The sequence below is a fragment of the Oculina patagonica genome, chromosome 1, assembly GCF_052425735.1.
Source record: "Oculina patagonica isolate OP01 chromosome 1, crgOcupat, whole genome shotgun sequence".
Taxonomy (NCBI): Eukaryota; Metazoa; Cnidaria; class Anthozoa; order Scleractinia; family Oculinidae; genus Oculina; species Oculina patagonica.
Window position 1 is genome coordinate 36,028,391 of NC_135758.1, and position 14,469 is coordinate 36,042,859.

Sequence of the window (14,469 nt, forward strand, 5' to 3'; positions counted from 1 at the left end):
ACCCAGAACCCCTTGTTGTTGAGGAAAAGAAAGGATCTATGGTTACAGCTAGCGACGGTTTCAAGTCCATAACGCGAAACTCATCCATGTTTAAAATCATCCCTAAAGAACTGAGAGCTGAAGGAGATCGCAGAGAACAGGAAGAACCAGAGGACTTACCTGCTGAACAAACCGAAGTTTCGACACAAGATGAAGATCCAAACCCCCCAAGCGCAAATGACGGAGGCCTGCGGAGGTCACAGAGACAAAGGAGACCCCCTGCGAGTCTCGCAGATTACGTTCAAATAATCTACTAGCATAAACACTTAACATTTTAAAAGACTCGTTACTAGAAGGCGTGCTTATCATTTGTTGATGTTATTGTAAAGTTAATTGATCTTGTTAGCCGACATATATGATTGTAAGTTTATTATCAAGAAGGGGAGAGATGTAGTGTTGTGACATCTGTCAATCATACGAGCACGCGGTCGAAAGGAACTCCCGCTTCCCTTGTAGTCGTCGCGAGCATGGAGTCAATAAATCAGACTTGTGTTTAACTTGCGGTGGGTTTATTTAAACGGTACAACACCACAGCATGTTAATACCATATGCTACCTTGAAAGCTAGGCTTTCTTGATGGACCAACCAAACATTTCTACAATGTTAGTTACCCATCGGGCAAGTGATGGCTTTAGAGCAATGTCATAACATTTCAAATATTTTTCTGATCACTTCCAAATTGAAGTAAACCTCAAAATAATAGTTTTGTATTGAAGAAAAAACAACAAAGGAGTAATAAAAATGCGACAATAACCAAGGATGGTGTCGACTGATGAAGTGACAAACTTGAAGAGTCTTGCCAGTTTTTTCAAAATGGGTTATCTGTGACATATAGCTCCTTTAATGACAGTGCCCTTCGCACTTATGGGTTATCCTGTTTAGATATTCCCTTATTAATATAATCATTGTCATTGTTGTCGTCATCATCATCATTATTAGCCCCAGGCTATCAGACAGGACTTTTTGACATGTTGATTTTGTTTTCAACCAATTGCAATATGGTATCGAAAAACGTCAATAGCGAACTCAATTTTGTCTCTTGGGGCATGTGTTTGTTCCTACCACATATCAGGGGCCCAGGATCAGGAGGTTAACTTCACCTCTTCATACGTAGACTGAACAGGCGAGAAAAAGAAACTGTAAATCCATAATAAACTTGTAAGATGCTACCAGAATAGATGTTTAGACCTTGTTAACCAACTTTTGCAATGCTTTGCAGTTGGAGGATAAAGACCTGACTATAAGCTGCATATAAAACATCTTAAATAGTTATTTTTCTAATTTACTAATATATTATTAACTGGCTGCCGTTTTCTCTACAGACTAGCAGACCGTGTATCCAGGCACATGAAGGTGATCCAGTTTGTCCTTCTTGTGGGTGCCACTGTGTGCTTTGCATTATTCGCTTTCATGTGCGCAAGAATCATCCCATACACCAAAGCTGTTCTCTTCTTAACCTTTATTCTTGGAGGATTCTTCACAAACGCAACCGTTCCGTTATTTTTTGAGATGGCAGTTGAGACAGCTTATCCTGTCGCAGAAGGAATCACATCTGGACTCTTAACAGTGTCTTCAAACGTTTTGTCGTTAGTGTTTTACATATTTCCGATGCTGCCCAATTTTGGGTTGAAGTGGATCAACTGGTGTACATTTGCAACCTTTGCTGCTTGCGTTCCGTTACTGGCATTATGGCGAGAGAGATATTATCGCTCAGAAGTGGATGATCAAGGTAAAACCGACCAAGCCACATCAAACAGTATCTCACAGTGAAGATTTCTTCTCTCCAGGCTGCGCCCTTTAGCATCATGGTGGTCTTGCGCGTCCGCCTTGCGCGTCTATAGTACTGTTATAATAATAATTAATAATAATTTAATGCTCATTCGGCGCAAATTAACATATGGATATCAACCTAAAAATTTACAATAAAAAATATATAAAATACAGTTAAAAACTTTCCTTGTATAAAAATTAATACTAAATCTAAAACTAAAATTCGTGAGAAGTCATGCTAAAAGAGGCTCAAGCTGACTAACAAGCAAATGATATCTTAATTAAGTACGCCTTAATAGGCCATTTCCGAGTTACCCTTTGCCTCTGTTTCATCACGAGCCTACGTGCGAAACCATTCATATGAAAATGAGTTTCGCCTACAGGTCCATTTTCATGCCAATCAAACTCATTTCGCACTTACACTCGTTTTGAAACAGAGGCAAAGGATAACTCGGAAATGGCCTATTGCTCGTAAAGACCGTTGCTTCAGAGACCAAGATGCAAACTTTCAAGAGAGATCTTGAGATGATTGTGCGATTTTTTGGGTGGATCGCCCCGGAAGGTTTCAACGATGCAAGTCTGCAATCCACTGCAAAATTATAGTTTTGACACTTAATTGTATCCACAAACAATACACAAAGTTTTGCTTTGTACTTTTGGCAGCTAAGGAAGCGTTGTTTCTAAAACTTCTTTGGCGTACAAACTGGGAAACATTTATTTAAAAACTTTTTGTGCTTTTTGGAAAGAAATTTGCTTCCGCCACAAATGTTGTTCATGCGCGCAAACCCGACGGGGATCGTGTAGAGAAATAATGACAATAAGGTTTCTCAACAATATTTCCTCCTTTGCGGATACGTTAATGGCGAGATTCAATTTACAATTAAAAAAAAATTAAAACAATGTATTATACTAAAAAAACTATTTTCGATACTTTGAGATAGAATTTTATTAAATAGTGAATTTACAATTAAAAAAAAGAAAGATTAATTTCAATACCTCAATTTAAAACAATGTATGATACTTAAAACCTTTTTTGGATACTTTGAGATAGAATTTTATTAAAATAGTGATATAGAAAGCAGCAATTGTAAAGCCTTGTAAAGAAACCTTATATATCGATATATTATCCGTTATCCACAAAAGTAGCCCGAAGAGAAAGGGCTGGGGAATTGTAGGTCAACGATTGAATAAACTGTTAAGCTGCACCAGTTGACTTAATTCAGCCCGGTTCTCACATAATCACCCAGATCGTTTCTATCGCCACTTCAAAATGTTTTCTTGCAATCGGGGCGATTATATGAGAACAATACTCAGACGATCACTAACGTCTGCGGCTATTGAGGCGATCATGATCGCTTGGATCGTCCGTGTTCTATACTTCTAGCTTCTCTTTCCCTTCTTGGCCGTAAACATGCAATAACTTAGAAGATAGGATGCCACAAGTTTTGCTTCTTTATCGAAGGCTGCCATTGTTTTGGATATAGGGCTAAAATGATTGTTTTTCGTAGGTCTTTGTTCATACCAGGCGATCGGGACGATCATGCATATGAGACCCCCCTGATCGCTTCCAATCGCTTTTATCGCGATGCGATAGAAACGATCGGGGCGATCATACAAGAACCAGGCTTTAATGGACGTGGAAACGTAGCTGATAAAACTGTAGTTAAAACTCGAAGGGTGCTTCAAGTCGGCAATGCACGCCCACATACTTCTTAAACATTGCTTTATTTCTAGCTCATTTGCACTACACACTTCTACACTTCACTTTTGTAACCATTTTTATTGCACTTGCGAACCGCTGTCCAATATAGGATTTTGCAAGTTACATGTACAAATGAAGATACGATGCTCATGAAAACGTGAGGGCGTTGAGCGTTTCACGTCCTAATACACACTGATAAAAAGAAAGAAAGCAAAGATCGTTACACTTTCACTCCTCCAAACACCCCTGTACTTGCATTTGAACTCCCTCATCCCACCGGTAAGGCTGGTGTTCGAGGCTATGGCCGGTAAATGAACTTCATCTTATTAATTTAAAAAATGTTTTCCAAATCTTGTGTAAATACTGCGTTGAAACTGTTTTTTAACCCTATCACTCCCAGCGCACCTCAAGCTTTAAGCCTCCAAAAGAAAACCGGTAGAAAACAGATAGGCAAATATGAAGTATGGTGACTTAGGGCCTGTTTACATGGAGGGAGGGTGCCCCGGCTAACCGAGTTACCCGGCTAGAAGGGATAAAACCTAGCCCGCCTTTACATGCAGAATTCACAACCCTTCTACCCGAGACAGCGTCATTGAAGCGTGTCACGGCGTGGGAAAACAATGTAGCTCCAAATGATTGAAGAAAAATATGACTTTTTACTGAATAATCAAGGCTTTTCGTCTTCAAACCTATTTTAATTTGATGTGCAAGTTCTCAGAAATTTACTGCGTTCATTTTTGGCGAAATTCAATCGAAATTCAACAGTATTTTGGCCGCCAAATTGAAATTAAATTTGTTGTGTCGTGAATTAGGATAATCATTCCCACGAAAATTTCGATTTAATTAGCTGTTGCTCAAAGAAATATTTCCAAAACTAATTTTGATCAAATAGCACTGTTTGGGTCCAGAATTTATACATTTTATGCCATTAACTTCAAATTTAGTTTAAAAACACGGGCGAAAACTTATCCCGGCAAGCCGGGATAGCTCGGGCATAACCGTTTACACGGCATAAAGCTATCCCGCCTAGAAGGGTGCCCCGGGCAAGTAAGAAAACGTATTGAAGCCTTTACATGTAAGACGGGTAACCCGCCTTGCCGACCGGGCACTCGGTCTACTTGCCCGGGGCACCCTTCTAGGCGGGATAGCTTTTTGCCATGTAAACGGTTATGCCCGGGCTACCCGGCTTGCCGGGATTAGTTTTCGCGCGTGTTTTTAAACTAAATTTGAAGTTAATGGCATAAAATGTATAAACTGTTCTGGACCCAAACAGTGCTATTAATATTTGATCAAAATTAGTTTTATCGGTCGGCTGGAAAATATTTCTTTGAGCAACAGCTAATTAATTCGAAATTTTCGTGGGGAAGATTACAGATTTAATTTCAATTTGGCGGCCAAATACTGTTGAATTTCGATTGAATTTCGCCAAAAATGAACGCAGTAAATTTCTGAGAACTTGCACATCAAATTAAAAAAGGGTTGAAAACGAAAAGCCTTGATTATTCAGTAAAAAGTCATATTTTTCTTCAATCATTTGGAGCTACATTGTTTTCCCACGCCGTGACACGCTTCAATGAGGGCTGTGAATTCTGCATGTGAAGGCGGGCTATGTTTCATCCCTTCTAGCCGGGTAATGCATCAGTCAATTGAAACCCCGGCCCCCCGACCCCCGGGACTTAGTGGGGATATAACGCGTCCAAAGCCGGGATTTAACGCACTTTTAACGGCGCGTTGGCCCCGGTGGGCGGTGGATTTAACAAATTGTCAATAGACCGGGGCCGTGGAGCGTTGATTTAACAGCACGCGATCACCTGAAGCGGGGACGACAGCCGAGATTTAACATGAAGGACTAATGTTTTTCCCAAATGTACATTGTGAGAAATTTGTTCTAAGAAGTCTTATAACGCTTGGTATAAAAGCCTTTCTTGACGCCTGATGGGTGAATGAAATGATGGATGAATAGAAATTCGTGTATTGAAACGGCTCTGTAGATTTGTATAAATGTGTTCGCACGTCAAGGATACCTTGTGGAATCTGTCGCTTTTGTGCGCTATCGTCTTCAAGCAAGTTAGTTTTTGTTTCTGATATTTCAGCCGTGAATTCTATCGTAGGGTAAAAGCTGTTTGCCTTTAGAAAGTATTTTGTCTCTGTTTGTGCCACATTGAAAAGATGTCGTCAATAAATCGCTTCCAAACAATCCAAAGGATGAGGATGGGTTATTGCTACTTTGTCTGAGTTTCTCATTTTCTATTTTGGCCATAAAGACGTTAGCAGAGGCTACGGCCATTTTCGTGCCCATGGCCGTTCGATAGGTTTGAAGTTAATCTTTTCCTTTGAATTGGAACGAGTTTTCTTTAAGGATCAGACTGAGTATTTCTCTTAAAAACCTGGTAGGTACGGGAGGGTTTCCTTGATGAAATTCTTTGTATGCCTACAGTTTCCAGGGGCGGATCCAGGGGGGGGGGGAGGGGTGGATTGGGTAGCTAGCCACCCCTCTTGATCCAGAAGAAAAATTAAAATAACTGACGTTTAAAATAAAAAATAAGGACAATGACACTGGAATGGTGAAAAAAGTGTTAATATTTTTAGCCAAAGTTAGGTTTAAATACTTGTTTAACATCCGCCCCTTAGCCACCGTCCAAAGTTAAGGACAGTCACTTTTAATAATAATTTTAATAATAATTTAATGTTAAACAAGGTAAGTTGAGGAAAGAATAGTTTTGTCAAATTTTCAAGGAAAAACAGCTGTTAAATAGCTTAATAATTGAAAGACGTTTAGAGCTTCTCAGAATCACGGAAATCACGTCTAAGAGGCTTCAACTTTTTCTAAATTTTTCTGGGGGAGCATACCCTCTGACCCCCTAGGGGCACGAAGACTGTGGCCCCATGACCTATGGCCTTTGGCCTAGAATAATTTGGACTTCCACTTTAAAAATCCTGCCTAAGTGACTGATACCCCCCATACAAAAATGGGGCTTCGACAAGATAGTAAACAAAAATATTTGTAAACAGCCACCCTCCCTGCCTTTGAAAAATCCTGGATCCGTCCCTGGTTTTAATAACCACTTTTTGTGGTGTGTTAGTGTAAAGGCTGGTGACTTCCATAGAGACTAGAAAGGCTTTTTTAGGCAGTTTCGTCTTCTCAATCGATTCTCAATATTATATAATGAAGTAAATAAAGTCTGTTGCACGAAGCTTTTTTTTTTTTGGCTTTCAGCTGTAGTAGATGGTTGACAAAAGCTAAAATACGTTCTGTAGGGCTATCACATCCCGATGTCATACGTCTTCCGACAAGTGTATTCATAATACTGTAGCTTGGCGCGATGGAAGGTTTGAAATTTTGCACATTTGTGACTCTGACCACGAAAACCGATTTTCTTAGTTTTCTTAAAATGAAAGGGCTTTTGGCGCAAACAGACTACATCAGGTTTGTTCTCTAGCTAACAACAGCTATATATAGACAACTTCTGCAACGAAATCAAGATTTTGCTCGGTTTTTCCTGAAGGCCGCTTTTGAGTTGGTTTCTTCATTTGGTTCGGATGGCCCTGCTATGCGGGGCTTTTAACAGTCGTCTTGGCCCCGGGGGCGGGGTAATCAACCGTTTTTTAACACTTGGTAAATGTTAAATTCCCCGCTAAGTCCCGGGGGTCGGGGGGCCGGGGTTTCAATTGACTGATGCATAACTCGGTTAGCCGGGGCACCCTCTCTCCATGTAAACAGGCCCTTAAAAAAATGAGTTAAATGTATGATGATATAGATGTTCCATTATTGAATTTCCTTTGATGAAGAAAGAAGATTTCATACCTGATCCACTAGACAACCGAGCTAGAGCTTTTACGGCGGTTATTCATCGTAAACCATGATTACATTTTAATATCATAGGTGACAAATTACGCTTGCAATCGTAGGTTTTTGCAGAGTTAACTCTGGTTTTTGACTGGTATATTGCATCGCGAATTCCGATCTTTGAAACTCGGTTGAAAGCATACATTTTGCTCAAGTTCGCAAGTTTTTTAGTCTTTGAAGAAAACCTTTTAGAGATATCTTTTTGCTGTTAAAAAAAAGTTTCAAAGATGAATCAACTGTCACATTATGACCGTAGTTCGTCTTGAATGGACTGAAAACGGTGCCCGTGTAAAACGCTCGCGCTCAAAAATCCGCTCGATGTCATTTATGTAATTGGCAAGTTTTATTACACGCCAGGGCTAGCTGGCTAAGATGAATTTCAAGCGAAAATGTACAAAGTTTAAGCTTTAAAACATCTTTATTACGGACGCCATCTTGCCGCTAACTACGTTGCGATGGCAATTTTATAATTTCACATGTGAAATTATAAATTAACGTTAAAATTTCGCGCCAAAATTAAGGAGCAATTTGTCACCTATGATATTAACGTATTAATCAATGTTCCCAGCTGAACATGCCAGGCCAGTCTTCGAACCCTCTGAATGTTTTCAATCTGTATATATACCCAGTCATTACTGGGGCGTGGGTTTCTTCTGTTTCTTTCGTTCTTTTTTTAAGGAGCAGCTAGGAGCAGACAGATGGTGAAGGTGTCATACACCCGGGGGGGGCACTCAAAAAAGTTTTATACGGGGAGGCTCCGCCCCAAGCTCTTACCCCTTACCCTTTTATATACCATTTTGACAGAAATTGTACCCCTTTCGTATACCTTTTACTGAAAAAAGGTACCCCTTTCATATACCTAAAAGACGTGACATAGCCTTAGAACAGGACGTTTTCTTGTCATTTTCATGCAGCGCTTAATAAATTAAAATAATACAGCCATAAAGTAGGTCTGTTCGAAATATTTTAATTACAGGCCTTTTAAAAAGCCTTAATGACGGATTTTCATACCCTTTCATATACCTAAACTTGTGAAATCGCTACCCTTTTATATACCTGAAGCCTGAAAAAGGTACCCCTTTCGGGCGGAGCCTCCCCGTATAGGCCGTTATATGGAGTACCCCCCCCCCCCGGGGTCATACATGGAAAATGCTGTAAAACTGCAGTGCTTGACTACTGCTCACGTCGCTTTCAGAGGGCTCTGAGAGGAAATTAGCTTGGTGACCGCGCATTATTAACTTCGTGTGTAGTCAGTCATTAGAACGCCTGTTAATACTTAACAGAATAAGCGTACATCGACTTACCTCACGACCTTTGGAACTTATACGTGATGCGTAGTAGAAGGTGATGAAAGATATATATGCGCATTAGGCATTTTTAAGATGTTTTGGTCACAAAGTCATAGTTTTAAGAAGAACGGGGTTATTGTTTGATAATTTGAGCTACACGTATGTCTTTGTGTTTGCGCAATATCGCGGGCATGGCGGACGCGCGTTTACCAAATAAAGAAAGTTCACCACGACATTCCTGACTCCTCTGAGTTTTCTAGTTATAAAGAACCATTTGTATAAGTAGGTTAACATTTATTTAACATCATGTCGAGCTTACATTTTTATGAGGAATTCGTTTACGCGAGTTACTGCCACTTTTAATATCGCTTCGTAATCTGTTCGATTTCAAATATGGCTACCGCAACTCCTGGCCAAGTGGAACATAATCAAACTTTAGGAAGACTCTGCCGTATATGTGCAGGTTTTCTAACTAAATTTAACGATTCTTATGATACCAGTCATTCGTGTATCGAAAAAATGGAGTTCCTTGTACAAAATTATGGAATCAATGTTGCAAAGGATGACCCCGAAATACATCCCGCTCGATTTTGTCACCTCTGCTACCTCTCCCCAACCCGAATACAAGGAGCTGTCTTTTGGCATATTCACACAGATAGTGATTGTGTTACATGCAATTTCATCGAGAAAAAAAAGAAAGGAGGCAGGCCAAAAAAACTTAAACGGGGAAAGAAAAATTTTAAATCCATGGAAGAAACAGGCGTAATATCAAAACACATCCAAGATACTGCACACACTGTGACAAGAAAAGTTGAAGAGTTGGAAATGGAAAGTCCGCTTACCTATCGGATCGAACAGGACCAGAAATTTCAATTCACACAAGAAGTCAAAGAAGACTTCAAATGCCCAATTTGCAGGGATATCCTTCGTAAGCCTTTGGAAACATTCTGTGAACATTATTTCTGTGGGGAATGTTTTAAACAGGCCCTTCAGACTTCTGGTTTTCCCCTAGACTGCCCTGTATGCAGGACTGAACTGAACTCAGTTGACCACATAAAGAAGCCCTCACGAATGGTACTGAGGCTTATAGCAGAACTTAAAGTCAAATGTAATGATTGTCTCTGTGAATTAACCTATGAAGACCACAGAAACCATTTGTGCAGGGCAATAGCTGGCCAAGCTGATATTGGAACTACAGCAGCTGATCCCCCTTCGGTTACTTTGGGGCAAGCTATCGAACAGCTTCGTCGGGGAGAAATCACTCCAGAAATGGAGCAGATTGGAACTTTGTTTCTTAAATCCAAAATGAAGTCATCAGCTGATGGAAAAACAGCCATGCTTAAAACAGGTGGAAAGGTAAGTCTAAATTATTGTTTTCATCATTATATTAGTGTAAATAACTTTTTAATTTGTAAATAATGGTGCTAAATCTAACTTTCATCATTATTTCGAAAAGCCTATAAGGGTAGTTGCAGTGCCACAACCACAGAAGGCCAGTGATGAGGTAAGCCAGCGCCATGTTAGAAACCGGACAAGGACCCTTCAGGACATGGGCACAGTTGTGAGTAAGGGAAAGTCCACCCTCCATCTCATTCAGCAAGTGCGAAGCCAGAAAAAGGAGTGCCAGCAGCTTCTTAAGGAGGCACTGGGGAAGTCCTTGGTTCTGGAAGTTCCAGAGGGCGAGGCCCTGGCGATGAAGGCTGACATTGGACTACCATGGTTTCGATTGAATAAACTACGCAGGTACTTTTTATCTTACAATTGATATATACAGTATGTAATAGTTTATAAAAATATTAAAAAACGAAGTAGAATGCATTTTATGATACCTTTGTTCCAATATGTAGGTGGTTCAAGAGGTGGGGTGTCAAGATTGACAGTGAAAGAGCTCAACGAAAGCAAAAGGCTGAACAAATTGGCGAAAACCTTGACTGTGACATGCTACCTCTTGAACACACAGAGAAAAAGGACAACAAGCAGGTGACCATTATCAAGGAAACCCCCTGTGCCTATGTGGCTGACATTAACGAAAAGATAACAAGCTTCATTGACAGCAATGCAAAGTAAATATCTTACTTGTTTAAATAAAGATTTTGAATATAACAATTTTATTAACGTTTTGCTAGAAATTATATTACTATTTTATATATGTAATCATGTTACTAGGGCTGAGCTTCTAACCTGGCATGATGGTAACATCCCAGACGACGAGATATATGTAAAAATTGGTGGTGATCATGGGCAGGGATCAATGAAGTATGGCTTCCAACTAGCCAATGTTGAGAAGCCAAATTCAAGCAAGAAAAATGTAGTCTTCTGCCTGTTTGAGGCCAAGGATACGAGAAACAACATGCTAACAGTGACCTTGCCCTACAAACAGCAGCTTGAGGATCTAGTACTAAACAAGTGGCAGTAAGAAGATACCATCAATTTCCTTTATCATTAACTGGTAATTTTTCTGTTTTTTTTTTTTTTAATCTCATTTGATATCAACAACCTATATTCAACAGAAACAAAACTATCCGCCTGTTTTTGTTTGGGGATTATGAATTTCTTTGCAAGGTCATTGGAATATCAGGAGCAAGTGGTGAGTTTCTCTTATCATTGACACTGAGTGAGTGCTTCATACACATAAGGTATAAGGAAATTTAGTTATAATAATAACTTAATTACTTCTTTCCATCTTAAAGGACGATATCCATGTCTTTGGTGTACTGTCCTAGCCATCAAAATGAAACTGCCAAAGGATCAGAGAGGACCAGTTGAAGAGCGGCGGGAATAAACGGCCCCTGGACTTTCTGACTAAATCGAACATTATCGAAACAGCTCCAAATTGCGCATGCAGGTTTGTTTACGTGTGCTAAACACTGTCCTGTGTTGCATTCGGCTGGTCTTTTCTTCGTTTTTCAGAAATTATGTATGCAAAAAAAAGGCATTTTGCAAGCTTACGTGCTCCCAGTCAGCTAGCAGTCTGAGTTTTCCAACGCATCGCGTGTACATCTTTCCCTGTAGGGTTTTCTAAGCGTCTACGGAAGACGAGAAACCATTTAACAAGCATTTCTTTTTGACTCGCTGCGCATGTCTTTTGTTGATTTGAGTAGCGTAGGACTGGATACTGCATTGTGACGTAAGGTCACATGTTAGAGGCGGAAGAGTTTGAATTAAGCGAAATGGCGTGTCTGTGAAAGTAAAACGGAAAAGTTTATAGTTTTAGCTCGATTGCGGCTGCCAGGTGGTTGAAGGACATCATTAAGTCTGAATACCCGTAAGTTTACAGCATCGCTCGAAGAACTGAGTGATGTTTCTGCCTTTGTTTTGTACAACAGCGCTGTTTAGCGCTTCGGAAAAAACGTTGCAAACAAGGTAGTTTGAGCCTGGCCGCATAGAAGGCCTAAAACAAGAGGTTTCTTGCCGGGAACTTCGTCAACGCGAGTTTTACAGGGTCCGCTTGGGTTCTGCCGCGACAAAGTTGCCGAGAAGTGACCTGGTTTTAGACTTTAAAAAATTCTTTATAAATTCTTTATAGGTTTGGGGGGGGGACCTCCCCTTGCAAAATTATTTTCTGTGCCTCATTAACTATTCATCAATCAATAAATCAATCAATCAATCGATTCGTGCCTTAGTTTATCTTGTTTTCGCGGGATTTTGTAGATGTGTGATGATGTAAGGAGTGGAGATAGAAGTGAGAGCAAGCCGGCGGCACTTAACTGAAAGCAAAACTAGTATAATGTGACAACACGAGCAAACGTATTCAATCAACAATCAGTCTTTATTTCACTTTCACCTCAAAATTACAGCTAACGGTAACAGATTAAAATAGTCTTGCCCGAAACAACAAAAAGAAGCTAACCGCAAGCAGACTGCAGTGAAAGCTTGCCGCTTGAAACGCTAACGCTAACCCTAACCCTTAAACTTGGGTTTAGCTTTTTAACCCTAAATTTGAAATGAAACCCTAGCGTGAGACCCTAACCCTAACCCTTGGGGTTTAGGATTAAGCTTTTTTCGCTAGGGTTAAGCTAAGGGGTTGGGGCTAGGCCTGTAATCCCAAAACTTTAGCTGACTTCATCGTTTTGAGAAACAAAAGGTTTCCTTTGTTTATCGTTTGTAAAAGAAAAGACAAAAGAAGCCGCGCGAGCAAAAACCTTGTCTTTTTGCATGTGTAATTTTTCAAAAACGAAACAAAGACCAGTGAAATGAAAGACAGGACATTGTTAAGCACACGTAAACAAACCTGCATGCGCAATTTGGAGCTGTTTCGATAATGTTCGATTTAGTCAGAAAGTCCAGGGGCCGTTTATTCCCGCCGCTCTTCAGTTGCTCTTCGCACACTTCAACATCTGAGTGAAATGTTGCAGAAGTTTCAGGCAGCTGGAGGTGACCTGAAAAGGGCCAAAGACTTCTACAATGTCATTCATGCTCCCCACTTCAACATCCCAATAGATCAAGTAAAGATGACATACTGATGATTATACACTTACAAACTTTTTCTTGGCATAGATGCTTACCATTTATTACATACATTATTGCCCCTAATTTTTGGTTATTTCGCTTAACCTTCTCAGATTTGCATACCTGGACTTCACATAAGCCTTGGCTTGTTTCTCAAGTTTTATGTGCTGTTTGAGAATGCATGCAGTGAAATGGATGAAAGGATCATAGCTAAGCTTGCTGAAAGTGAAGCAGTTCCTAATGATTTAAACATTGACACACATTTGAAATCTTTAAGGCAAGCACATAAACATGAGATTCAAGCCAAGCAGTACTTGGAGCAAGCAACAATTTCCCAGGAGTATATGATGTATCTGATTGCTGCTTCAGGAATGGAAATGGACGATGCTCAAGCACATCCAACTATTGTTCAACTTATGGAGACTGTAAAACTATTGCAGGCACAGGCCCAACAAGAGGTAAAGTAAACAAAACTGTCACCCCCCTGCCTCACCCCCCTCTCCCCCAAAATAAACTATGTCTCACACTCTTTTACTATTTTGCTTGGATTACTAGGAGACTGCTGCTTCCAAAATCAGAGCAACTACAAAGTTTGCACGAGAGAATGGAAAGATCCTACAAAAACTTGAAAGCACTCTTCAGTCAATCAATGTGAAACGACAGGCCTATCACAGCCACAGCTTTGTGGGAAATCATATTGACATTTGCCTTCAGGTACACAAATTTACTGGTTACACTTTTAAGTTAAAAAAAAATGCATTTGTTCATATTGTTAATTGTTTATGTTGCTGTCTACTTGACTCATTACAGGAAAAGAATATTGAAAAACTATGCAATGCTGTCATCAATGTGACCAGAGAAACCTGCCCAGAATTGCTTGTCATTGCCCAAGACATCAAGACAAAATATTACAACCTTTTCTCACTGTTTGCAAAGTGCCATTTTAAAATCAACTCAAGCAAGCCTATGAAAGAGCCAGAAATAAAAGTCTTGGGTAAATATACAAAATTACAAAAACACAAAGATATAAGCATACAACACTATGCACTATTGAATGGGCAATAAAATTCACCACAACTCAAATAGTTTCCCGTAGACGCGAACTTGTAGTTTAAAAGCTGTTGTGTACCAGCTACAATTAGTGATTACTTAAAACATTGATTACAAAGAGAAGTGGAATAAGATCTTTGTGACACTGTGATGGAATGGCTGCTTTTTGTTTTGTTTGAAATTCTTTCAACTTAATTTTATTCCTTTATTATTTTAAAAAACAATGTTTACTACTGTAAGGAAATGCAGTGAGCATATCACTATTCACAGAGATTTCTTCCACTCCCTTTTTATCCAAGTAATGTAGAAACCAATGGGTGGCA

General features: G+C 39.8%; 1 protein-coding gene across 1 annotated transcript in view; it reads left to right on the forward strand.

Moving 5' to 3' along the window:
- LOC144628067 (solute carrier family 49 member 4 homolog) overlaps positions 1 to 2,674 on the forward strand; it is a 10,149-nt gene extending 7,475 nt beyond the window's left edge. The window contains exon 3 of the mRNA XM_078486125.1: positions 1,362 to 2,674. Coding sequence (XP_078342251.1) covers positions 1,362 to 1,809 — 448 coding nt within the window. The 3' untranslated portion in view covers positions 1,810 to 2,674. The remainder of the gene's footprint in view (positions 1 to 1,361) is intronic.
- Positions 2,675 to 14,469: the final 11,795 nt, after the last annotated feature.